Genomic DNA, 25,470 nt, shown 5'->3' on the forward strand with positions numbered 1-25,470 from the left:
TAGGGGAACAGAAAGGATGGGAACTGGTTAGGGGAACAGAAAGGATGGGAACTGGGTAGGGGAACAGAAAGGATGGGAACTGGGTAGGGGAACAGAAAGGATGGGAACTGGGTAGGGGAACAGAGAGGATGGGAACTGGGTAGAGGAACATAAAGAATGGGAACTGGGTAGGGGAACAGAAAGGGTGGGAACGGGTATGGGAACAGAAAGGATGGGAACTGGGTAGGGGAAAAGAAAGGATGGGAACTGGGTAGGGTAACAGAAAGAATGGGAACTGGGTAGGGGAACAGAAAGGATGGGAACTGGGTAGGGGAACAGAAAGAATAGGAACTGGGTAGGGGAACAGAAAGGATGGGAACTGGGATGGGGAACATAAAGGATGGGAACTGGGTAAGGGAACAGAAAGAATATGAACAGGGTAGGGGAACAGAAAGGATGGGAACTGGGTAGGGGAACAGAAAGGATGGAAACTGGGTAGGGGAACAGAAAAGACTGCTTATTCAATTATTCTTCACAAGAAAACCTCAAAAAACAACAAGTTCAAAATAATCAAGACCCAATTCTATTCGTATTTATATATTTGTTCACAACACTCCCTTAAGAATATTTTGTACGATTACCTGGAGACAAATTTTCCGCACTGATAAAAATGTTTAGTTGTCCAGTCAGAAATATCAAACAAGATTTTGCCAGGTAAAAATGTTAACAATCTCACTATATTTCTTGTCGAACCTTTCATGATTATTTCATATTTAAATAAAAATTCAATTAAATAATGTATATCTAATTCATTTAGTGTTTATTAAAGTTTTTAAAAGTTATATCACTAAATTATTGTTAGCAGTGTCTGCAAAAAATTGCGATTCTTTTATTCAATATCCTTGGGTAAAAACAAATGGAGGCATTGAAAAAATAGCAACTGGGCTGAATTCATCTACAAAAAAAATTATGATTTAAGTTGATTGATAAATATTAATCATCCCTATGTTTTCTACACTTCTCATCTCTCCATTTAAATTCTTTAAGAGATAACATTTAATAAAAATAACTAGTTCTTTTTATTAATAATCAAAAAAAATTTCAAACAATTATTTGTAGCCTTTAATTTACCAACGAGGTTAGAATTTTCAATAAAAAAGCTCAACTAAGAAGTTCAAAGTGAAACGGCTTCAATAAGGTGTATTAAATTAATACTGAATGAGCCAAAAGTCGTATCGTCTTTAGTCAGTAATCTTCACCATATGAATATTTTAGCTGTAACAGAACATCTTCACTGACTTGTGAGATACATAAATAGCTAAATCTTATGAATTCAGTATTAAATGAATTTAAATAAAAAAACTACTTCTGTAGTGGATGAGAACTTAGACTTTCTCAAAGTGGTATTAAAAACGATCAAGGTTAAATAAAGTGAATAATTATATTCTTGGGGCCAAGTTTAACTTATCCTGTTTATTCAAAAGTTTCAGGCTTGAAATTTGTAGCAATGAGTTCAACAATTGTATACTATGTTAACTCTTCCTTGACAGGCTGAGGGACTGGAAGTCCAGATTTTGCAAGATGAAGAATCAACATATTCTACTCAATAATATTGTAATTTATAAGAAATATCTGGAACTGCAAATTGACGATTAAAGTTTTTGCCAGAAATTCTTTTTACAATCTGTTGTTCTCACCTCTTTGCTAATCATACCACTCAAAATCCACTTAAAGAAATGTTAAAGGTTAGTGAAACCATGTTTATTGTATCAACTAAAATTTCTCAATAAGATTTAAAACTTTTTGTTAAAAATAATAAGAGAATTATTATAAAATCAACGTAACTGTGTTTCCTGACAAAACAGCTAAAAAGAAATGAACGATTAAATTGGCTCTTTATATCTTTGAGCGAAAAATTGGCGAACTTACCTGTACAGAACCTCAGTTAGTGAAAATAAACAACATAAAAAAATTTCGAAAATTGATAAATTGAAAAATATTAAAATTGTGAGTTCCTGAGCATCAGTGAACTCTGTATCAGCAGAATCTATACCATTGGTAACCTAGAAAATACACTTTAAAAAATATTTCGGATCGATTCAGTTGGAACTTTTAAAAACGCCCCGATAGTTTGGCACTTTTAAAGAATTTCTCTACAACGTTTATTTAAAGGGAGTGACCGGCTATGTAAGGTAGTTGAACTGAGTATGCAGTGTTGTGGAAAACTTCTTTCGGATTCATTTGAGACATATTAAACTTTTTAAAGATCTGTAAATCCTGAGTTTGACCGCAAGTTCGACGTTCAAAACTCCTACTTTGGGGTTCAATAAATGGATACGTTTTCAGAATTAGTTTTTTTTAATTATAAAATAACGACGACATAAAATGTAAAATAGTTCTACAATAAACTACAGACGTTATGTACAGGAACATGTGAGAAAATAAAAATTAATCTTATCATCGAAAATAAGTAATCTTGTTCAATTATTAGTTTCTATTTTCTATTATTCTAGTTCTCATTATTCACAAACATTTTCTGCAGATTTTCTTGAATTATTATTGAAAAGACGACATTTGAAGAATTTGAAGAAATCTGCGAATAAATTCAAAGAAAATAAGAAATTCAATATAATGATGAAAACGAAATAATTGATTCTAGCATTGATTTATAGGCAAATTTCTTTTGAGAAATATGTTCCCAACCATCTAAAAAGATTACTGTATGACTTTTACTTTATTTTTCGTCGTCGTTATTTTGTAATTAAAAAAAACCGATTCTGAAAACGTATCCACCCCCAAAGTAGGAATTTTGAACGTCGAATTTGCGCTCAAGCTCAGGATTTACGGATCTTTAAAAAGTTTAATATGTCTCAAATGAATCCGAAAGAAGCTTTCCACAACACTGCATACTCAGTTCAACTACCTTACATAGCCGGTCACTCCCTTTAAGAACGAATCAACAAACACCTCTTGAGCTTAAAATATTGTTCTCTACAAGTTTTTAGATAAAGTAATACTGAACAATCAGTCTCGTTTGTCGTCTTCCTTTGAAGAACATAGATGTTCAACGTCTACACCTTGCACAATGCACATGTTAAAATTCTCTGTAATAATTAAGTGAATCATACAAAAGGATAATTTTTTGAAGGGGGGGGGGGGATTTTGATATTTAGGACCTAAATACAGAAATTCAGGCATTATCTTATGCCGGGCATTATCAAACGTGTCACTGGAATCGGATTTGGGCCATTTTTTTTTTCAAAAGCACAGACAGAATTAGTTCTAGGAAGTATTTCTGTCGCCTTCATTGTAAGTCTAAAAACTTTACTTTTGTTAAAAATTAGATAAATCTGAAGCTCTGTTCACAATAGATAAATCTGAATCCGGAGCACTGTTCTATTCATTAATAATTACACTCAATGGTACTTTTCATAACTGATTTATATCTCTATTACCAAAGTATCAAGAAAAGGCGTCGTTTTTCTTACAGGTAACTATTACATTTTACCCTTTTCCAAGGCCCTCCCAAAGAAAAGATCAGCGCAATGTATCTTTATAGATTTAAACTATTACGGCTACACACAGGCCCTTGAGAATTCAAAATAAAACTATTCACCTTTAGAATATATCCATGAGGCCAGATATCTGTAATATTCTTATTCATACTTTCTCCAGATACAGTTAAATAATAATTCCTAATTCAAACCAAATCTAAGAAAAATTTTACTTTACGATCAAAGGGCACTTTTAAAGGGGATTCAAATTAATTGAATAGAAGTTATGATTTTATCTTTAAGAGATTAGCTTAATTAGCTTTGGAAACCAGAGTTGCTTGGAATTCTAAACTTTCCCTATAAAACTTAACCAATTCAACTTTTATATGAAGGTATGAGTTCCCTAATCATAACTTGACGTAAACCGGTCAATCAAGGGGTTCATGTTCGGACATACAAGCAAACAGAGATTAAACTACTTTAAATACATATAATTTAATATAGTCATTCATGAAAAACTGACTTGCGCATTTCTTTTGCAGAAACAATGAAAGTAATTATCAGAATTAAACACTCATAAAGCTTGAAAAACGACGAATTTTTATTGATCAGATGAAAGTGTAAATGGTACAGTTGTGAATCGGGCATGCCTCTCTTATTTTCTATTAAATGGAAGGTCACTTCAGCCCCCTTTAATAGTCTATCAGAGCTTTAAAAAGTTTTTGCCATTTTTTTCTAAGAGACAAAATGAATTTACCCTAAAATTTAAAATTTAAATTTAAAATTTAAAAAAAAACTTTGGAGAGATATATAGGAAACATCATATCCTTAGATCTCCCTGTCATCATAGCTGTTGAACTCTTTACACGAAGTTGGATTTAATCCAAACACTTCCCTAAAATGTCATTAAGTTTTACAACGTACATTTGTACTGAAAATAAAAATATAAATGGAATGAAATAAGAAAATCAGGAGGAATTTTTTTCTGTTTAAAATGTCAATCAACCTTTTAATGCATGAACGCATACAGGAATGTGTACAGGCGGGGGGTAGGGTGCCTCTGAAAAAAATTCCCGGATGTGCGACACATTTTTTAAGAAGCAATCGGGTAAAACTAGCTCAAATACGAAATTTTAGCATTAAAAAATAATTTTCCTAAATGGGCCAGCCATTTTTGGCCTTTTTCAACCATCTTGGCTAAATAGGGTTAACTCTATCAATTTTTAAGGGATTTTCAAGAGAGTTATACCATTTTGGAAATCCTTTAACTTGACAATCATTTTTCGATTTTTTTGCTTTTTTGATGGTCAAATATTTAGAAAAAGGTGAAAAATCGCGTCTTCTTTACAATTTTGTCAGCTCCATCTGGGAGTGGTTAAAGTAAATTTTTTTTTCTAATTCAACACCATGCTATTTAAAGATATTTTGACAGTTCAGAAATGGTTTTAAAAATGTTTTATTTACAAGTTTAGAGGGAAATGTGTAAGGTATTGGCCCAAAAATCTATTTAAAAAACCGTTTCCAGTGCAATTTTCTATTTAACTCCTCTTGCTTGACCAAATGATGCAAATTATAAAAAAATAGTTTTTTATATAAAGATGCCCATTGATGTCTCTATAACAATGCAAAAAACAAAACTTCAATATTTTTAAAGAACATGGAGTTACTAACTTTTTGGTGAATTATTTAAGACTTTATAACTTTAATGGACCTAACAGTAATGTCACTCAAAAACCGAAAATTTTGAGCGTTGCTAAACTTGTTCATTAAAATCTCTAAAGATCAGTTGTCTTGAAAGATATTCAACATTTGTTTTTTACTGTGCATTTAATGGGCATCTTTTCATGAAAAACTATTTTTTAAAAAGATTGCATCATTTGGAGAAGTAAAAGGAGTTCAGGAGAAAAATTGCATCGGAAACGGTTTTTTAATGAATTTTTGGCCTCTAAACTTGTCAATAAAACATTTTTAGGCCATTTCTGAACTGTCAAATATTTTCAAATAGGGTGTTGATTTTTAGTTTAACCAGTAACCATCCAAGATAGAGCTGACATAAGGTGTAAAAAAGACGAGATTTTTCAGGCGGGGGGGGGGGGGGGGGGGGTCTCAGCCCCGTTAAGGTCTGTATCCCCCCTAATAAATGTAGTTTTCATTTTCAGGCCATAGCCTCAAACCCTGTATACGTCCCAGACTTTTACCTGATCAGTTGTTTAGCCTTCTCCATATCCATACACGGTTTCATGGTCGACTGAACTTCCATTTTCAAATCTGAAATTTTAATTTTCGTTTCTCATCTGAAGAACATTTCCTGACAGTTATATACAGTGTTACCAACAAAATATGAGATTTCAAAGACGACTGTATGTTTAAACATTTCTCTATCCTTGTCAAATCAGTAAATATCAAATTCAACCTTCAAATTGTCAGAAATGATGTGTTTAAAGTCGTCATTGAAGTCTCATTCTTTGTGGGTAACCGGTATTATAAATCAATTTCTAAATTCTGACATATACATTATTCATCAAGAGGCTATTCAAAGATGTTGCTCGATTATCTATTAACAAGTCTAAAACTGCAGTGAGAATCTTTAATCTGTTAAACAGGAAGACGACATTTATGCAATATATTTGTGTGTAATTCTTGTTTATATAACGCAACCAAATTGTAGCTTAATGATCAACTTGATACGGTTATTAACTTATTTGATCTGAGCAGATTGCATAATTTCCTTGTTTCATGTTTATAGGACCATAAAAGATCATATCTGGAGTCTAACAGTCGTCTTTCTATTCCCCAGCTTTATTGATCTCACTGTAGCAATACGAATGTGCAAAACCAGAAAACTTCTCCATTTTGGGAGTGCTCAGTGTAAAGTATTTCTTACAAAATTACTTAGAAGTTCACAGCTCCATTTGATTACAGTGATACTCAGAAAACTCTGGAATAGGAAGATGACTTAAAAGTTCAATGATTATGAAACACAGCAGTTGTGCAGTGTACACAGGCCCATTTCACTAAACAGTTGATCTATTAAGTGTCTAATAGAACTATTTGCTCTGCATGTAACAACATCAAATTCACTAAGCTATCTTCATATTCCATTTTTTCTGATTACTTTCAAAAAGTTTACACTTGAAATCAGTAAAACTTAAAATTATTTTTCGATTTCAAACTGTAAAAAACTAAAAATAATAAATATTTCCAAACCATATATATGGAGCAAGAACAGCTTCCTAACATATTTATTTATTTATAATAACTGAAGTGTAAGGCTATAGAGAAATCTGTAGATAACTGACATTTGTGCTCTATAAACTAGTTGTAGAGTACACACACACTACACAGTATACACTAATCATGATGTAGGTCTTATAAAATAACCTTTGAACTGAATTAGCAGGGGTGTAAAATAATAAAATATTAACATAAATATTTAATTAATATCTCTTTTTAAACTTTTATTCATATACAAGGCTTCCAAGGCGCTTCGCGTCCATCTTTGATTTAAACTTTTAATTTTTGCTTGATCTGTGGCATTTTCTGTTCATAAACTATCAAATAATAAGTAAAAAAAATCACAGATTCATTGATTTTTCATTCTGGATTTTTAAAAAACTAATTTTTTAGGTGATTTTTAAAAATTGTGACCATCCATAACCATTCCCTGGGGTCACGGGAGTTGACGGATCGGTTAATCCGTTTTTAAGTTTAATGAATAAGATCGAACAGACAAACCGACAAAAGTATTTATGTAGATGAATACTTTGTATCCTAATATTTAATATCTGTGCAGTACAAAATAAATCTAAAATGGTTTATGATTGGAACTTAGACTACTGGTTGCCAGGTAATTTAATTAACTAAATATAATTCCAGCGAACATTACATTACATACTTAGTTATAAATTCTTATTGACGAGATCACATTTATTGCTAAACGTCCAAAAAGTTCTCTGAAAAAAGTTTTCGGAAATAACGTTTGAATTTTGGCACTAAATAGTCCTGTAGAAAATAAGTCCTTGAAAAAAAGTCCCTGGAAATTAAGTCCCACCCTTTAGAGACTTCATTTTCTGGTCCCAGTACGATTTTATACAGAAATAACCCCGGAAAAAAAGAAATACTATGGTAGAAAATGCACGGGAACAAAGGATGTTTACAACAATGGAAAAAGGGGGCATGGATATTAAAAGCACCCCTGTCTATATTCAAACTGCCGATGCATAGGAAAAAAGTCCTTTTTATGAAAACGTCTCAGACTTGATCTCATTTTCATAAGACTTAGAACTTTTTTTCCTGTTTTTTTTCTTCGGATATATTTTCTTAATGACTTTCTAATTCCTGTGATCTTTTTTCCTGAGACTTTATTGGCAGCCCCCATACTATTTTAGGGGGAAAAGTCTCATGAATCTAAAATTCAGAACTTCATTTCCAGTGACATTTTGTCTTTTTTACCTAAGTTATTATTTCCAGCTTTTTTCCAAAACTTTTTTTCCGGTGACTTTCTTACATAGATTCTATTTATTGACTATCAATATCTTTTCTTGGAAAATGCTTATTCTCGATATGTCTCTTATGATTGAAAGTGGCTAATGATTCATATTCACACAAATTACAGGGATATCTCACTCCTTCATATCTAATCTCAATATATTTTGTTAAATTACTTTTTGTTGTTGCAGCATAATCACATTTATTACAAGGATATTAGACCTTAGTATGTTTACTTTTGACACGTCTTTCTAGTTTTCTGGAAGTGTTTCCAACGTAATCACACTTGCTGCATGAACATTTTAATTCTCCTTGTTTACACTCTACATGTTTCTTCAGTTGACGCACATATAAAGTAGTGTATTCACATTGATTGCATGGATATCTCACTCCTTCATGTTGAGCCTCAATATGAAGCCTAGGACAAGATGCTTCAGTTGCAGCATATTTATAGGACAGGGAAACTTGACTCCTTCATGTTTACCTTCATATGTTGATTTAGAGTACTGCATGTTGTTGCAGAATACTCACGTTCATGGCAGGGATAGCTTACTCCTTGATTAACACTTTCAATTAGTGTTTTCAGGGTATCTTGTCTCACACAAGTGAAGTGTATTCACATTAATCACAGAAATATCTCAAAACTTCATGTTTACTTCTAATATGTATCTTTATATATTTGGCAGTTGCGATGTACCCACATATGTCACATGAATAATTTCCTCCTTCGAGTTTCCTGATCTGGGTTTGCTCAGATTGCAGAGAATAATCCAAGGAAGGGTATTCTAAAAAACGAACAAGAACAAAAACTAAAAAAGTCTAAAATTCAATTTAATAAAATTGACACAATGGTTTATTTATATACGAGAAACTCACATAAAAATTGCAAATTAAATTTAAGCAGCAATATTTAAACTAATATAAGTTATGCCTATTTAGTTATTTTAAAATGTTAATGCTCTTTTTTGCTGTTCAAATCCACGAGTTGCGCACTAGAGAATAATGTGCTTGAGATAGAAAAGATAAGGGTCAAGAATCAACATCTTCGATCAGGTTTCAGGAATTTACAGTTAAATGTTATTCATGCTTCACAAAATTACGAGTCTTGAAATTACACGATTGATTAATATGATATTTCTAGACATGTATGTATCTACTGTAAAAGGTTTCATTCGAGTGACACAACTTTTAACCTGACGGTCTCAATGGAACAGTGTGACGACTGTCCAATAAAAGTTCAAACCAAAGTTTTCTTTAAACCTGTTTTTTTATTTACCTGGATTTTACATTTTTACATCTTCTAACCCACAAACAATAAATGAGTCCTCCTTTTATTTCAGTTTCTTCAAAGTTTCCTTCTTCTTCTTTCTTAATCTTATTTATCACTTCGTATTCTTCTTCCATTTTCATGTCTTCTTTATAATTCTGTTCCATTTTATCTGAAATATTTAATTTAAAAAATATCTATTTGTAGTTACATTAGGTTAGTTTGTACTACCCAAAAGGCAAATCTTGCAAGTAAAAAAACAACTGTAAAATTAATTTTTACTTCATTTTCTCCTTTCTTTCAGCTCAGTGTTTTTCTTGTACAAAATAATGGCATACTTACTCTGAATAATACAATTTAGAATACATTGTACAATTATTGACCTAACTAGCGGGGGGGGGAGGTCCTGTCCATTGCCCATGTCAATATGTCAAACAATCTTTACTTAGATTCTTATTCCTTATACCAAATTAAGAACTAAACTAAAAATATTAGCTTTTCACACATATAACACTTAATGCTCTTTTTGCACAAGATGTCTCCTCCCCCTGATAAAACCTCTAGTTTTGCTTTAACATTGATTATAAGTTATCCTCCAATGTTTTAGTTCCAAGATCTCGCATGTTCTGGAAAAATCTGAAAACTTTTGATTCCTTCAGTTCTTCTTCTTTTTCATCTTCAGAGGCAGAATCTTCAAAGGATTTCTTCTCACGCGCAGCGCTGAAAATAGTGCATGTAACGCTATTCCGGCAGGACTAACCTAAAGGTTTTTGAAATTTAACGGATGATTCCATTAACGAAAGGCTAAAACCGTTGATATTGAGATCGTTTATAACCGTTCAAGAAAAAGAAAGAACGGGAAATAAATTATTACGTGTTATGAAAATTTTAGAAGCATATATCGTGCTAAGTTATGGAGAAACTAGGGGTCCAACGCAAGTGGATTTCACTAGATTTAAAAACAATATTCAAAAAGAATCAAATAAATAGACAATATTCATCGTTGTAATTTTCTTCGTATTTAATCAGAAATGCCGCGTATCAGTCACGTGGTTTTTACCTGAGAAAGTTGACCGATCTCTCCTCCCCAGGCCGTGTTTTGAAGCCCTTGTTGTCCAGGAGAACATAGGATAATTCATGCCCATGCGCTTCAGATCCTTTTTTAAAAATAAATCTAAATATTTTAAAACCAAAACAATGACCCATTTTTTAAATGAAAGGAACGAATTTAAACCGCTTTCTTATGGATTTAGAGTTCGCGGGTTTAAAGAAATTGATTTCTATCATATTAAAAGTTTTCAACTTTGGCATTTACATGTTTTTTAGATTTAACATTTTAAACTAAACCAAGTACTTTGGAGCAATTGATAGAATTTATAAAATGTCGTATTCTTAACTAACTGATGTCTGATTTTTGGGTTTAATAATTATATAAAGCTCTTTAGAACTGCTCACGCATATTCATGGCTATTTATTTATTTTTACAATTACTGAGATTTAGGAATAAAAGTATAAAACCCATTGAAAAATTGTCAAGACGACATTTTATTAATTCTTAATTTCTCTGAAGTATTGGGTTTAACTGTACCTAAATTAATTCGAATTTACCTTTAAGCTGAATTGATACAGTGACGTGATCAAAAATTCTGTAGATATCCGTACCATCAATAGTATCAACCTAAAAAAGTTTATTTTCAAAATGAGTATTGGGTATGAGAAAAAGTGCCGCAGAGCAATGATGAATGAGATACAAACCAGCTTTCTTAATACAATGAGACCTATAAAACTGTTGAATAGGAAGACGACTGGTAGACTTAAGTATTACTTTTAAATAGTTAAATGAACAAGAAACAAAGCTTAGTTGTCAAATGTAAATAAGATTGCTTAGTCGTCTTCCTATTTCACAACTTTGTGGGGCACACTGTACCTTAACAAAATGTTTCCAGAATGCAAATAAAGATCTGACTACCTTTACAAAATGTTCCCTAATTATGACTATCTATCTAACTAACTTAACAAAATGTTTTCAGAATACAAATATTGATCCAACTACCTTTACAAAATGTTCCCTAATTATGACTTTCTATCTAACTACCTTCACAACTATCTATCTAACTCCATTTTCACATACCCTAAGTGTCACTATCTATCTATCTATCTACCTATACAAAATCTTACCTTAATGTGACTATCAATATGTATATCTATTCTTACAAAATGTTCCCTAATTGCGACTATCTATCTATCTACCTTTACAAAATGTTCCCTAAGTGCGACAATCTATCTATCTACCTTTACAAAATGTTCCCTAAGTGCGACAATCTATCTATCTACCTTTACAAAATGTTCCCTAAGGGTAACTATCCCTTTCTGCCAGACAAGACCATGTTCTCCTTTATAGATCACCTCTCTAGCCTTGTTCTCTAAGTAAACTGGACCTACACAAATAGAACTTAAAGGGACTGTGCTCGTCATTTAAGTGGTATTCCATTTGAAAAGGGACTTTCCCGATTCACAACAGTACCCTTTAAACTTATCAATAATTTGGATGATAATGGCGATTTTTCTGGCTTGATAAGTGTTTAATTCTTATAATTTCTCAATTTTTTCTGACTCAAGAAATGCGCATGTCACTTTTGCAGAGAACCCGAAAATGAAAATAAACAGTTTTTAAAAACAAATTTATAATTACGGATATTGGATAACTATTGTCTAATTCATACTTGATCAGACAAAGCTTCTAAGGATACCGTTGTGAATCGGACATACCAGTCTTTCAATGAAAATTCTTTAGTTAAAAGGGCGCCGAGCGTAATAAATTTTGAATTAAAAATTGATACCTTTTAGAGCGTATGCTGGTATATAAACAATGAATCCATTGGATCGTAAAGATAGAACGACAGCATCCACAATGCAACTAGAACGGAAAAGTTTAAAAAAGGATTAATTATGATCTCAATAATAATAATATTAAAAACTAGCTGAAGTGCCCGGCGTTGCCCGGAATATTTCAAAAACACTTCAGGAAAAAATCGAAATTCTGAATTTTAAAAAACAATTCGAACTTTTAGTCTCTGTCATCATTCCCAAGTGGACTTCTTTAAAACTTTAAGTCAATCTGGACCAGCCGTTCGGCCAGCTATAGCTAACATAAGTATATGAGCAAAGAGCTTAAATAAATAGATCAAATTTAGAAAAGATAAAATATACAAATATCTTTTATTTCGCTTTCCCCCCATATCATGTGTAAAAAAGTGCAAATGTGAGAAATTTTGCTCATTTTTAAAATCCATGAACCCTCCTTTAAAATTAACTTACCGTGGATCTGAAAGTGGTAAACCCTTGAAGTATAATGTTTGGAACAGCTGAGCACTCATCCTCTGCGCTAATTGAGCAGATCTAAACAAGAAAATAAACAAAATACAACAAATAAAACACGTAAACATCCGAATACTGAATATCAAATTATTAAAAATCAAAATTAATCTTTTTAATTTATGCGTAAAGAGATCAAAAAAGTTATTTTAATCAGATAAGAATTAAAATAACATAGATACTAACTAATGGATACATTCCTATTATACAAAATACACTCTTCCGCTAAATACCACCGTTTATTCGGTCAGTGTACTGTAGATCACTGCAGTAGGCAATGCAAGCTTTGTTGAGGATGAATGCGAAAATTATCAATATTATTTTGATTGAACCATTATAATAGAATTGAATTCATCCAAAACAGAACAACAAGCTTTGAATTGGGCTTCCCCTTTTTAAATAAAGAATAAGTTGAAATTACAAAAACTGTCCCATTATTTTGATTTCTCCACGTGGCATCATATTTCTAAATATAAATAGAAAAATCTAACTCTAACGACCATTCATTGATATCTTAGCAACTTTTTGTATAATTACGAATTACTAGGTATTCAATTTAAAAGTTTTGATTCTATAAATAATATAAATAATTATATGTAGTTTTACTTATAAGTTTTTGGGAAACCAGCGTTGCCTAGGTTACTCATGGATTGTTCCGCCGTTCATCCGCACCTGGTTGATTTTACCAGCAAATAAATTTTTCCTATTAAAGTCAATCCACTCAAAATCAAGCTAAGGTCATTTTCGTGGTTCTCCTGAGTTCCCCGATCAAATATTGACGCAAATCAGTCAAGGGGTTCATGAGTTATGATCAGACATACAAAGATTACAACTTTATATAAGTAAATAACGATTCTAAAAAAGCTCAATCGAATTAAATTATTATTATTATTAATAATAATAAAATATAAAAATATTAAAATAAGGATGTGTGCTAACTAGCATATTTTTACATACAACTATGTGATACAGATTTGGCGGAAATAATTATACTTTTTGGAGAAAAAACTATCAAAAAACCTTTATATGTTCAAGGTGTCTCTAGAAAAATCCAGTGAGGCCAGAGCCTCAACTGAGTATTGTAATTTTAGTTAATAAATAAAAAATAAATGAAACATTTTGTTTTTTGATTTATATTCCTTGATAAGACATAAGACATAAGACAAATTTAGGCTGGCTCTTCGAAATTGGTCACAAAATAGGTATTAAATCTATTCTCTGTCCCTACTTCTTGTCAACACCGTTAACTACAACAGTGTAGCCGGCCCAGTGTTAAGCGGCTACAATTCCAGTTGAGAGTGTGAGGACTGAAGTTGGCAATATCTTCTTCAATAAAGCATATAAACTCATGTATTAATGTGGTGCGCTGGTTATCAGGGAATAATCGACCTGGATATGAGAGAACTTTCATGTTTTATAAGTCTCAAAAACAACGATAAGAGACCAGAAATCAAATTATAACTCACCTATTTCGTCCGTTAATATGCTGGCAGAGATCCTAAAGAAAGTTTTCAATAGTTAAAAAGTGTTATCGAAAAAGTTTCTTTTCTGAAAATTAATTTATATTTTCAACTTTGTAATAAACTTCCATTGAGAAACGCATAAACTATAAATTTTTATTTTATAAAATATCATTTCAGAGCTGGGAACTTTAGAATGGATAACATTTAATCCCAACTTCTTAATCCGTATATCCACTGTGGAAACTTTTAATATTAGTCCTTAATCCACTCTTTTTCTCTCTCGTTGGATATTCGTACATTATTTTCTCCAATGAGAGTGCAGGAATATAGTTCGTAAATTGTATTGACCAATGAAAGCCTTGAAAATAAATTCTATCCCATGAGAGAAATCCGCAATTTCTGATAAAAAAAGAATTTGTTGTCGGCCATTTTGTAAATTAATCGGCGAAGAAAAATATTTAATAAGAGGTTTCAGATTCTTCTGTAACCAATTTTAACTAATGTATTAATAAATAAATGGGTGAGAAATTAAGTGAAGGCCCTTCATGTCAAGAAAACGAACCAATCTGGCGTTCTTAGAATCAAATTTGTTGATCTAAATATTTAATCTCAAGACTAACATAATCTCGAGATTATGTTAGTCTCGAGATTAGCAAAAACAGAGGATTAAGCATTAATCCTGATATCCACCATTCTAAAGTTTTCAGCTCTGATGTACGTTGAAAATTTGCTTAACTTTTATTATTCCTAAATATAATAAAATTGTGATTTTGTTGTCACCATGTATAACTAGAGGGTCATTAAAGGGAGTGACCGCGTAAACATGGTAGTTGAGCTTAGAGTGCAGTATTGAAGAAAAAAGATTCGGATTAATTTAAGACCTATAGGACGTTTTTACGGTGTAAAATTGTTCAGCAAGAGCAAGAATTCGATCTTTAAAATCCTCCTGGGTATCTGCCTCGCCTGCAGGTGGTGGCGCGACAAATCTGCCACGCCGCCACCTGCATTTATATGAATCCAAAAAAAATCTCTACAATACTGCACTCTCAGCTCAACTACCATGCCTAAGCGGTCACTCCCTTTAATCCTTGTTGAATACCCAGAAAATGTAGAATATTAAGACAACATTAATGCAATAGTGTATTTGATATTGTTTTAAAGCAAATAGCTTTACTACCAAGTTATTAAATCAAATAAGTGAAAAGGGTTTGTTTACACTGCGCAATTGCTGTACTTCATGTTCATTATTTTAAGTCTTAACTTGAGTCTAAAAGTCGATTTCATATTCCAGAGTTTTCTGGTCATCAATGCATGTGTATACAAACAAATTCAACCTTGAGCTCTGAGTTGTTGAAAAGTATTGACGAGGTCTCTCCTCCCTTCCACCAATCTGACTTCTCCAACGCCGCTAACAGCAGTCGATGCACAATAACATCAGCATACCTGGAGAATCACCTGCCCTTCATTGGGTTTTAAATTTCATTGCATAAATCATATACTAAAACTAGGCTGCCTAGAAATAAGTGCAGGCCTTTCAAAAACAAAATTATCAATTTGTAGTCCAGCATTTTATCTTTAATTAAGTTCTCTTTAGAGCTTTTAACAAGTCCTGAATGTAGTAGTTTACCTTCGAATTGGTGAAGTGAAATGAGTATACTTGTCCAGAGCTAGACCATAATGACTCCAATCCTCTTGGGGTACACTTCCTTAATTAAAGTTACTCCTTTTAGTTTTTTGCATTTAAAATTTAGATAACCCAAGGGAAAATAAAATAAATTGCATTATGTAAAAACATATCCAATTCTACCTGTAGAGAAGTATTCTGCCTGCACCATGGCATATGTGGCTAAACTTTTAAGCAGAAAGTTAACTGAAGGGTCTTCCTGATCAACACAGGAAGCAAGACTGCTCGCAAGAAGTTTATTACTTTCTGTGCTAATGGTCCAACCTCTACTTCCAGCACACTTCTTCAACTCATCAAAGTTCTCCTAGGGATGGCAGGTTAAGTTGGCTTGGAATGCTCTTGATCCAGTATTAAAAGTTATGAAAAGTAAAAATGAGTAAAGTATCGTGTAAAAAAGTCTCTGATTGCTAAATATGAAAATTTTTTGTGAAATAAGTTGTTTTGCTATTTATGTTCAAGCCACTAGATATTGCTGTTGTTAAATGGAGCCAAAAGGAAATTATGAATGATTGTTTATATCTCTATGATTTCTTAACCCTATCCCTGCTGGGGTACTTGAAAACCAGGATATGCTGGGGGGGGTCAATTTGACCCCCCCCCTCTAAATCCCATGTTTTATGTCCAAATATGACAAATGATACATCACTAGAAAGCTCTTGTGCTCTACTTTTAGAACCTGCAAAAAAATTTGCAAGTTGCAAAAATTGAATTTTTTATCGCAAAATCCAGTTATATAGTAAAAATGTTTGCAAAAAAAAATTTGTCCAAAAAATGAAAAATTATACAAAATGTTAATTACTTCGATTGCATGTCTGTCAACCGCTTCAGTTTACCTACCCTACTCTACCAACTCCCATCTCTAACCTTCTTCAAAAAATTATTTATATCTTGAGTATCACAGGAGAGCTTTGTTAACAGTTCTAAGTTATTAAAGCTCTCCTGCTGCAGTAGTTTTACATATATTTAAAGTTACTAATGTTTTGTTAATAACTGTTATAATTTATTATTACTGCAGAAAATATTTGATTTGATTTGATTTGAAGGTTGTCATTGATTAATTCTTAGAAAAGGGTGTGTCAAACAAAGGGTGGGGGGAGTCCTCAATTGGTAATCACAGCCACCCAAACGTGTTTTGAAATCAATTTGAAATCTCCACCACCTCAATTTGTAATCACTGTAAAATCTTGTTATCTGAGATTTTAATTTATCTATCGGGGTTTCATGGCATGTGTATTGACTTAAGCTAGTTTTTCAATTTGCTTTCAGATTCGCTTGGTCAACAAAAACTGAGAAACAAGGCATAGTTTATTTGAGCCGAATCTTAGATCCAATCCACAAATTTAAGGACTGCATTTCATGATTGGAGTTAAGATTCTTAAAGGTCGGGCTGCCTGCCGACTAAAAATTACCTCACCCGCCCAAAGTAATAATTATCTCCATTTAAAAGATATTTTCAAAAAACCATTAGAGTGTTAAGATTTTTGTTTTCGCCTACTCGAGTTCAGCATCTACAAAAAAAATAATTTCATGCATAGAAGAAAGAACATAAAAGTTTACTAATCATGGTTAAAGCTTCATCTCAATTAAAGATACCTAAGTGTTATGTTCTTAATGGGGAAAATCGTAATTCTCTAGGAGCAGGAAGGGGGGGGGGTCAGGGGGCATTGCTCCCCAGTATGTTTGCCATATTATTATTATGTTAAATATAAACTATGACTAAAAAGTACACAGACTCTAGGACTCAGTTAGTATTACGTTCATTAAAAATGTGATATATAAGGAGTTTAAATCAATAACATTCAGAGAAAAATGCCCCAAGCATTTTAAAGCGAAACTTGAGATTCAAAAAAGTAATTTTATTTTTAGCGCTTCATGCGGCATATTTATAGTCTAGATTTATTTTTGAAACTGAGGAGCAATAAAGAAAGCTTAAACAATATTGTACGCCATAGGGCCATTAACAGAGATCAATACTCAATATGGTCTTATTACTAAGAAATAAACGATTTAATGTTAGCATTTTTATTCCAGATTACAAATTAAAGTGGTGGAGATTACAAATTATGGAGCGCGCATGCCGCAAAACAAGTTTGGGTGGCTGTGATTACAAAATGAGGACTTCTCTGCACTCCCCCCCCTTGGCAAACCAATTCAGGAATAGATAATTGCATAGATATTTACAAATTTATTAAAATTGCTCTTCACGGCTGATAAATAGGGCATACTGTGCAATGTCATAAATCTTCAGTAACTGAGCCTGTACAAGTGATGTCATGTATAAACCTAAGTTCAAGAAGGTTATAGTATGAGAAGTTACTTGATTTCTATGTCTACCTACACTGAAAGTCAGTGCAGGGGTTAAACCTAGAGCATCAGAGTTGACCTTATTAGTGAAAGTATGCGTCAAAGAAGCAAAATGTCTGAAACACATACTTAAGACCATTCACCTCCTTAAGTGCAATATGCACTATGCAGTTTATAAAAGGGGCTTCTACTTGCTGCCCAGGAGGAGGGCATAATTGAAAGCATCTACTTTCCACAATGTACCTTCGGAGGAGAAGGTTTATGTTTTATGTCAAAGAGGGTCATAGAAAGAGCATTTGCTTACAACCAGTGCTTAGGATCCATTTAATTTTGATGCGGATCTGAATCCAAATCCAGATCCAGGTCATTTCTTCCAGATTTACTGAATTTTTTTAACATAAAATAATTTTCAAATTTTTTGTATTATTTTTTTCGCTTATTTTTATTCTAAAACTTGAAGAACCATTCGGAAAAGAGGAATTTTTTTAATCTCTCTTTTTTCAAAAGTTCAGATTTGGGTTTTAGGAATAAAAAAGGTTTTTTTGCAGTTTTTGGTTGATATTTTACCCAAGCACTGCTTACAACTAGTTACTTTTGTAAGAAAGGTTACAATCAGAATTAATGTTACTAATGAGTAGATAATCTTCCCCCCAGTTACCTTCTTTGGAGGTGGATGAAGCCTAAGAAGAGAGAAGGCTGGGAAAACGTCAGCAATTTTCCTGGCAACCCAGTGATTTGCCATTATCATACATTCGGCAACTGTTTCATGAATCTCTAAGGGGAAAAAAAGCATTTATCAATAAAATTTGAAGAATTTAATGGGGAATATATTTTTAAGGGACTTTAAGCATAATTACAAGGGTACCACCCATGCAAAGATGACAATGTCCAATTCACAATGGTACTTTTGAAACCTTAATCTGATTAATTTTGTGACAAATTTTGTGGTTTGTTTAATTTTGATCGTTTCAATATGGTTTCTTAATAAAAAATGTGCAAGTCACTTTTGTAGAGAAACCACAATTAAAGTAATAAATATTGATATATAATTCATACTAGATCGAACAAAGCCTGTGAATTGGGCTTTGGCATCTTAGGATGACAGGTCACTTGAAATAAGGCTTACAATCCCTATAACTAGACAAATGATTTAAAGTTTAAAATACACACAATGAGCAGTGAGCACACTATGCATCCATTTGAAACACTGAATAGTAATACGAACATTAAAAAGTAACTTTGGTCAGTTACACTGAAATCAAATTTGTAACAGTTGACTCTAAAGCAGAGGACTTAATGTAACTTGTATTGCATAGGTAAAAATAAAGAATGTAGACATGGAAAATGAATTTTTTTTCCTTTTTTTTTAAATTTCAAGGTCAAAACTCTTTAAGTTATATTGTAGTTTAGTTAAATTTTACCTAGATGCTCCTTAGGCTTAATACTTTCCAAGGAACTCTCCTATAATCAATTAATCATTAGATAACCAAAGCCATAAAACACTCTTCAACCATCATTTTGAAAAAGAAAGTCAAAGCTGAAGTGCACATTCTATTAAATTCTTGTGTACATTGGCTCTGAATATTGACCACTGCATGCTTAGAGCATACAAATATCAAGGAAAATTGTTAAAGAAGTTCTAAGAAACAAAAAAGTTACTGAAAACAAGTTAACAAATTAGAACCAACCTGAAACTCAAACTGAACCTCTGAAGACTCAAGGTTTAATGCTCCTTTCTCCTGTCTTGAAGATTCCCATCTAGAAGCTATTTTACTCAGAAGAACTAAAGAATACAAATAAAATAAACTAAGGCACTGCAACTTACAATATTCGTAGCATTTTGTTTCATATTCTTCGTAATTTTCTGTTTCCGCACCTAGATTATCCTTCAGATGATTGTATTTTTGTTCAAGTTGAACTCCTTGCAGTGACTTCAACTCCTGTATTCTACTTTGCATTTCCTCCTTGGATTTACCATTGATCACATCTAGTTGGAAAAATTCTAATCTAGATCTTCTAGTTTAAAAAAACACATTGGAAATTGAAATTAACCACTTCAAATTATGTTTCCTATCATATCTGTTGAGGATTAACAAAAAAATAGGTTGCAACATCTTTGCTATATTAAAAAAGCACTACTTTCAACATTTATTTATTATGAAGATTTATTGTCTAAGAATTATTTCCTTGAGCATCTTCATAGCAGAGTTTGTAGCTGGAGCGGATTAGGGTTCTACCATACCAAACCTTCCGCACCTTGAAATTGGTGGGATGTATCTCCCAGATCACAGACACAGCATACCTCTCTACATTCCCTGAGATAAGAAAATATAATGACATGTCAGCTTCTGATGATCAATATTTTACCCATATTTACATTCCAGCTGTTGATTTTCCCTTGAATGTGTAATGTTCTCACTTTCTTTCTTACCCTAACTTTTAATTAATTTCCAATTTCTTATCTTGTTTTACCTTCTTCCATGTAATGTTCATTTATTTACCCTTCTTCTGGATTCTATCCTATCTTTTAGCATTTGTAAGGTCGTCATTTAGTTGTATTTGGTTCTTTAAAAATGTTACCTAACAGGGAACACAGGTTTGCAGAGAGAACACTAGGTAACATATCATACCTCCTTCACAAAGCAATAAGTTAATAGAAGTGGTTAATCTTTATCTGGACAGTTCAGCTACTTCTTACGGAACTGGTCCAGTACTTTTTTATTTTATTAAATTAAAAAATAATACCTATCTGCTAGGTATACTGTAGTTGCTCTCTTCCTTGCCTCCATATCGGTTAAAGAATTAAACTCAACAAAATGTGTAACATCAGCAATATGAACTCCAATCTCAACATTTCCATTCTCAAGATGTTTTATGGAAATAGTGTCATCAACATCCTCACAGCCTCGAGGATCTATGGACATAACCAAAGTGTCCCTGAGATCCCTTCTAGCGGTCACCTCGGCAGGATCAGGTTTCCAGTCCGCAGCACTCTCTAGGCTAGGAAGCTCCTTGAGTATTCCATCTGAAAACGGAGTAACTTCTATACTGTTCTCTACTAGGATAGAATCAATCTCTGTCTCTAGATCTCCGATCTTTCCCAGGCATTTGACAAGATGCCCCTGAGGGTACTGAGAGTTGACCTGCCAGTTATCTATCCTCACCAGTACCCTGGTGCCCTAGAGTTACCAGCGTAATAATGGAGTTGTTCAGACATTGACATTTGATTAGATCTTTTAAAAAAACTTATCTCCAGTATTAAGATTTACAAAAAAGAAAGATACTTTTTTATTGAAAAATATTTTGGTTTATTTATGAAAGCTTATTTCAGATTACCATTAAATCAAGATAAATAGACACCAGATGTTAAAGACTCTCTTTGTATTTTAAGTTCCCCTGATGAATGGAAGAGCGCAACAAATAAGAATTCAGAACGTTACCCTTTCTTTCATATATTAGGCCCCAATGCCTGCTTCTTTACAAAAAATTTTAATATTAAATAATCTGTAAGCGTAATTTCAAGTTACTATCCACGCAAAGATAGGAAAGCCATCCTTGATTCACAACGGTGCCCTTGAAACCTTAATCTGATCAAAATTTTCTGAATCTAAATTTAGTTTTATTTCTATGAACTTCTTCTTTGCTTCTTACAAGCAAGTAATGAACAAGTCACTTTCACCGAGAAACCGCAAATGAAAACAAATAGTTTATAAAGAAACTAACACATGGATACTTAATTCATTCTTGAACAGATAAAGCTTTTAAGGGTACCGTTAATAATCGGGCATTGAACCCTTTGCATGGAAGGTCACTTGAAATTACCCAAACAGTCCCTTGATGACACAGATAACAGTTTAGCTCTTATTATTCGATGCCTGAAGTTTACTGAGCTGTGTAGTCTGAATCCGAATTTTAGGAATCCTCCGGTCAAAGGGGCAGACAAGGACTCGTCGGCCAGTTGCCCTTTCCATTCCCGCATTTTCGTCTGAGGGTAGGGTTGCAATATACTCTCTCCAGTTTCTCTCCAGGATACCTAGAACTCGTCCTGTTGGCATCACATCTGCTCCTTTAGACCAGGATCTACCCTCATCTTTTTCCTCCTCATCCTAACATCATTTATTCATTGTAAGTCTTACATAGTCCTTCCTTTAGAAAGTGCAATAAACGATTACAACAAACTATAGTGAATGAATACAATTTTGGTTGGAAAAAAAGTGATAATAAAAGAAATATTTACCTTAATTAACGCAGTTGCTCTAGCCTTCCATTCACTTTTAGGTGCTAACTCAACAACAACCCTGTCCCCCTAAATAAGCAATCAATTAATCTACTACCAAGTTAACCAACCAACCCGTCATTTATTTATTTCTAGAATTGACAATCAATCAATTAAAATAATCTGCGCACACTTTGAATAAAGAAGATTTTAATATTTCAAACTACTACTGTAAAAAGTTACGTATTATATTAAATATATTAAATTTATCTTAAAAATAAGTTTTACTTAAAACAACTAAAAGCTATCTCTATAAAATCAATTGTTTGAATCAACAAATTGGAAAATAACAGTTTGCCCATTTACAAACTCAGCTTTAAATGGTCGTAAATATTAAGAAGATTATCAACAATATCAGAAATCAATAAATTAAGAAAATAATCTGACAAGTTAATCGGTAATAAATAAATCGTTTAATCAATCAATGACGCAATCAATAAACCAACCAATCAACAAACAAACCAACCAATAGATCAACCCATACTACCTGTATTGCTCTATTCCTATCTCGCATACCGGAAATGAGGATATCCCCGGTCCCCTTGTTCTTCTCTCCTATCCGGGGAACAAATGCTTCTCTGGAACTCAAATGTTTATTTACATTCAGAGTTCCAACAATGTATTTTCCTATACCAGTTTCATCTTTTACAATTAAACAAGAAAAAAGGCCATTTAAAGCCAAAGGGATTACATAATTGGGATTTTAACATAACAACTCGACATAAATTTAAATCTGAAGCAATAAAAACGTTTAATTGACCAGTTATTCGACATGGATTTATTTAAATGATGAAATAATTTCCTGCTTTTATTCCAGCCTCTAGAACCTCTGGTTTTAAGTGTTCAGTGTATTCCTTCTCCCGTCCCTCAACCCTCTCATCTGAACATCAATTAATTAATCAAACTATTTCAAATATTTGCCCAAAAGAAATTTGCAATTAAATGCTTTTCTAAATCATTAATTAATATATATATCATTTATTATTCTTAAAAATGTGATTAAACTATCAAACAATGGTCCTCTTTGTAATAAAAACTCAATCAATCAACTCATAGCAGCACTTTTTTCCACTTGCTTAAAACTATCAATAAATCAATTAGCAATTTAAAATTCATACATAAAATTCTTTATTTTTTCTTATTAGGAGATAATAATTAGCATAATTAATAAAAGCTATTAATTGTGAAGCGTTCAAAAATTCAAGGGAATGTTCGCGAAAAATGAAAGGGGGTATAGGCTTACGGCGAATAATAAGCCCTTTGGATCGCTACTAATCTTACTTCTTTATGTTGCGTCTATAAGGATAAAATGGTTAAAAACGACTCCTGCTGAAGAACGTAGCGTCCATACAAATTTAGAAAGTTGCAACATTCAATTCGGATAATAAAATAATCAATTTAATTCCAAACAAATCATTCAGACATTACAAACAATAGTCATCGATTGTTTTTCGACGCATTCGGATATAGTCAATATTTCTTAATAATATTGATTTTTTTAAAATAATATTTCGCTGGTGCTGGATTTTTTAGCATTCCTGGAAACGATAAAAATGTCGTCTTCATTATCAAAAATCCTCGAAACAGTAATAAATGTTTTCAAATATCAACTACTTACAAATGCGTCGAAAAATCATCGATGATTATTGGTTGTAATATCTGAATGATTTGTTTGGAATAAAATTGATTTTCTTACGATCCGAGTTGAATGTTGCAACGTTTTGAATTCATTTGGACGCTATGTTCTTCATTACAAGTCGTTTTTAACAAATTTTCTCCTTATAGACGCAACAAATAGAGGTAAGATTAGTAGCGATCAAAAGCGCTTATTTTTTACCATAAGCTCCCTACATTTTTTGGCGAACACTCCCTTTAAGTAATGAAAAAACTATGAAAAATCCTTTTTTCCAATCAATTGGTCCACAAACCCTAAAACTTGGTTCCACATTTTGAAAAAACTCTTATTTCAAAAAATCTGGTAAAAATTCCCAGAACACATTACACAAAGGATAAATAGAAACCATTTTTTTTTAAATTTAATAATCCTTCGTAAACCTTCTAATCATGTTATGTACCTTCGGTAGTGTTGAGACTTCGGTACATGAGAAGAACTTCTCCAGGGTTTGGAATATACTTTTCTATATACTCCTGGAGAGAGAGAACTACCACCTGATTGGATAAACTACAATATTCATTTCTAAATCATTCAGAAAAATAAATAAACTCAAACTGCAAAAAGTTTTTTTAAAATCCAAACTAAAAAAAATCCTTAAACCTGAACCTGAACATTGATAACTTTAGTATTTTCCAGCAAAAATATTAGACACTTTTTAATCCACCAGACTTATCTTTCTTTCCTGGTATGTTCATCGTCAGTTATGAAAAGAATTTGCTTCTGACCACCTAAACATGAATAATATCTTGTTTAATGAGGTTTTTTCCTCGTCTTCATGTGAGAGGAGGACATGAATGTAAACTCAGGTAACAGTTAAATCTGCCGCAACCCAAACACAGACGGACTTTTCATCAACTAGTGAGACCGGGCTTATTTGTTTACCTTCCGATATAAATATTTACTTGCGGAGTCCAGCAATTAACTAAGGTGGGAACTCTTGTATTGTGGATATCTAGATCAATGCTTGTATTGTGGATATCTAGATCAATGCTTGTATTGTGGATATCTAGATCAATGCTTGTATTGTGAATATCTTGATCAATGCTTGATCTAGATATTTTCTACATTTACAGATTAAAGAAAACAATTGAGAAGAAATCTCGTTGTATAAAACTGTCTTTTTCTACCTAGATGAGCAAAGTACCATTCTCCGACTTTGTAAATCATCCTGGATTGCCAGCTGAAAATATAAAAATTACAATGATGACATTCTTCTCTAGAAGTCAGATGTGTGTTTAGTGCACAGAACAGGGGTGAATATTTTCTTGAAAATCGTTCCCCCCTTTTAGAAAAAAATTTTCCCCAAGAAGCTAGGTATGTACTTTTAAAACATTATTGTATTTGTTCGCTGAATATGAGCAAATGAAATATTAATAGTGGAAAATAAAAAATGTGGGTTAAATACATCAACAAGAATGAGAAACATTGCATTTTAAATGGACTGTAAAGGAAAAGTGAAAGGGGA

The 25,470-nt window shown here is 32.5% G+C and overlaps 1 protein-coding gene across 3 annotated transcripts; it reads right to left on the reverse strand.

The window, feature by feature from the left end:
• Positions 1-5,740: 5,740 nt before the first annotated feature.
• LOC111706488 (DIS3-like exonuclease 1) lies at positions 5,741-25,183 on the reverse strand. Of its 3 annotated transcripts, none has more exons than XM_023479376.1 (26): positions 25,133-25,183; positions 24,688-24,733; positions 24,406-24,527; positions 23,133-23,210; positions 22,818-22,957; positions 22,292-22,360; positions 21,930-22,160; positions 20,800-21,233; positions 20,635-20,687; positions 20,241-20,369; positions 19,931-20,041; positions 19,743-19,837; positions 19,476-19,515; positions 18,713-18,828; positions 15,874-16,054; positions 15,694-15,772; positions 15,401-15,509; positions 14,070-14,101; positions 12,547-12,627; positions 12,069-12,145; positions 11,563-11,666; positions 10,837-10,906; positions 10,289-10,385; positions 9,238-9,948; positions 7,981-8,746; positions 5,741-7,406 (listed from the first exon to the last, which is right to left on the reverse strand). In XM_023479376.1, the coding sequence occupies exons 1-24, from the start codon at positions 25,170-25,172 to the stop codon at positions 9,810-9,812; spliced, it is 2,673 nt and encodes an 890-aa protein (XP_023335144.1). In that variant the 5' UTR covers positions 25,173-25,183; the 3' UTR covers positions 5,741-7,406; positions 7,981-8,746; positions 9,238-9,809. The 3 variants fall into 3 exon arrangements, with proteins under 3 accessions (XP_023335144.1, XP_023335143.1, XP_023335142.1); XM_023479375.1 differs by having other exon boundaries at positions 5,741-7,426; positions 7,926-8,746; XM_023479374.1 differs by having other exon boundaries at positions 5,741-8,746.
• Positions 25,184-25,470: the final 287 nt, after the last annotated feature.

The sequence above is a fragment of the Eurytemora carolleeae genome, unplaced genomic scaffold (genome assembly GCF_000591075.1).
Source record: "Eurytemora carolleeae unplaced genomic scaffold, Eaff_2.0 scaffold714, whole genome shotgun sequence".
Taxonomy (NCBI): Eukaryota; Metazoa; Arthropoda; class Copepoda; order Calanoida; family Temoridae; genus Eurytemora; species Eurytemora carolleeae.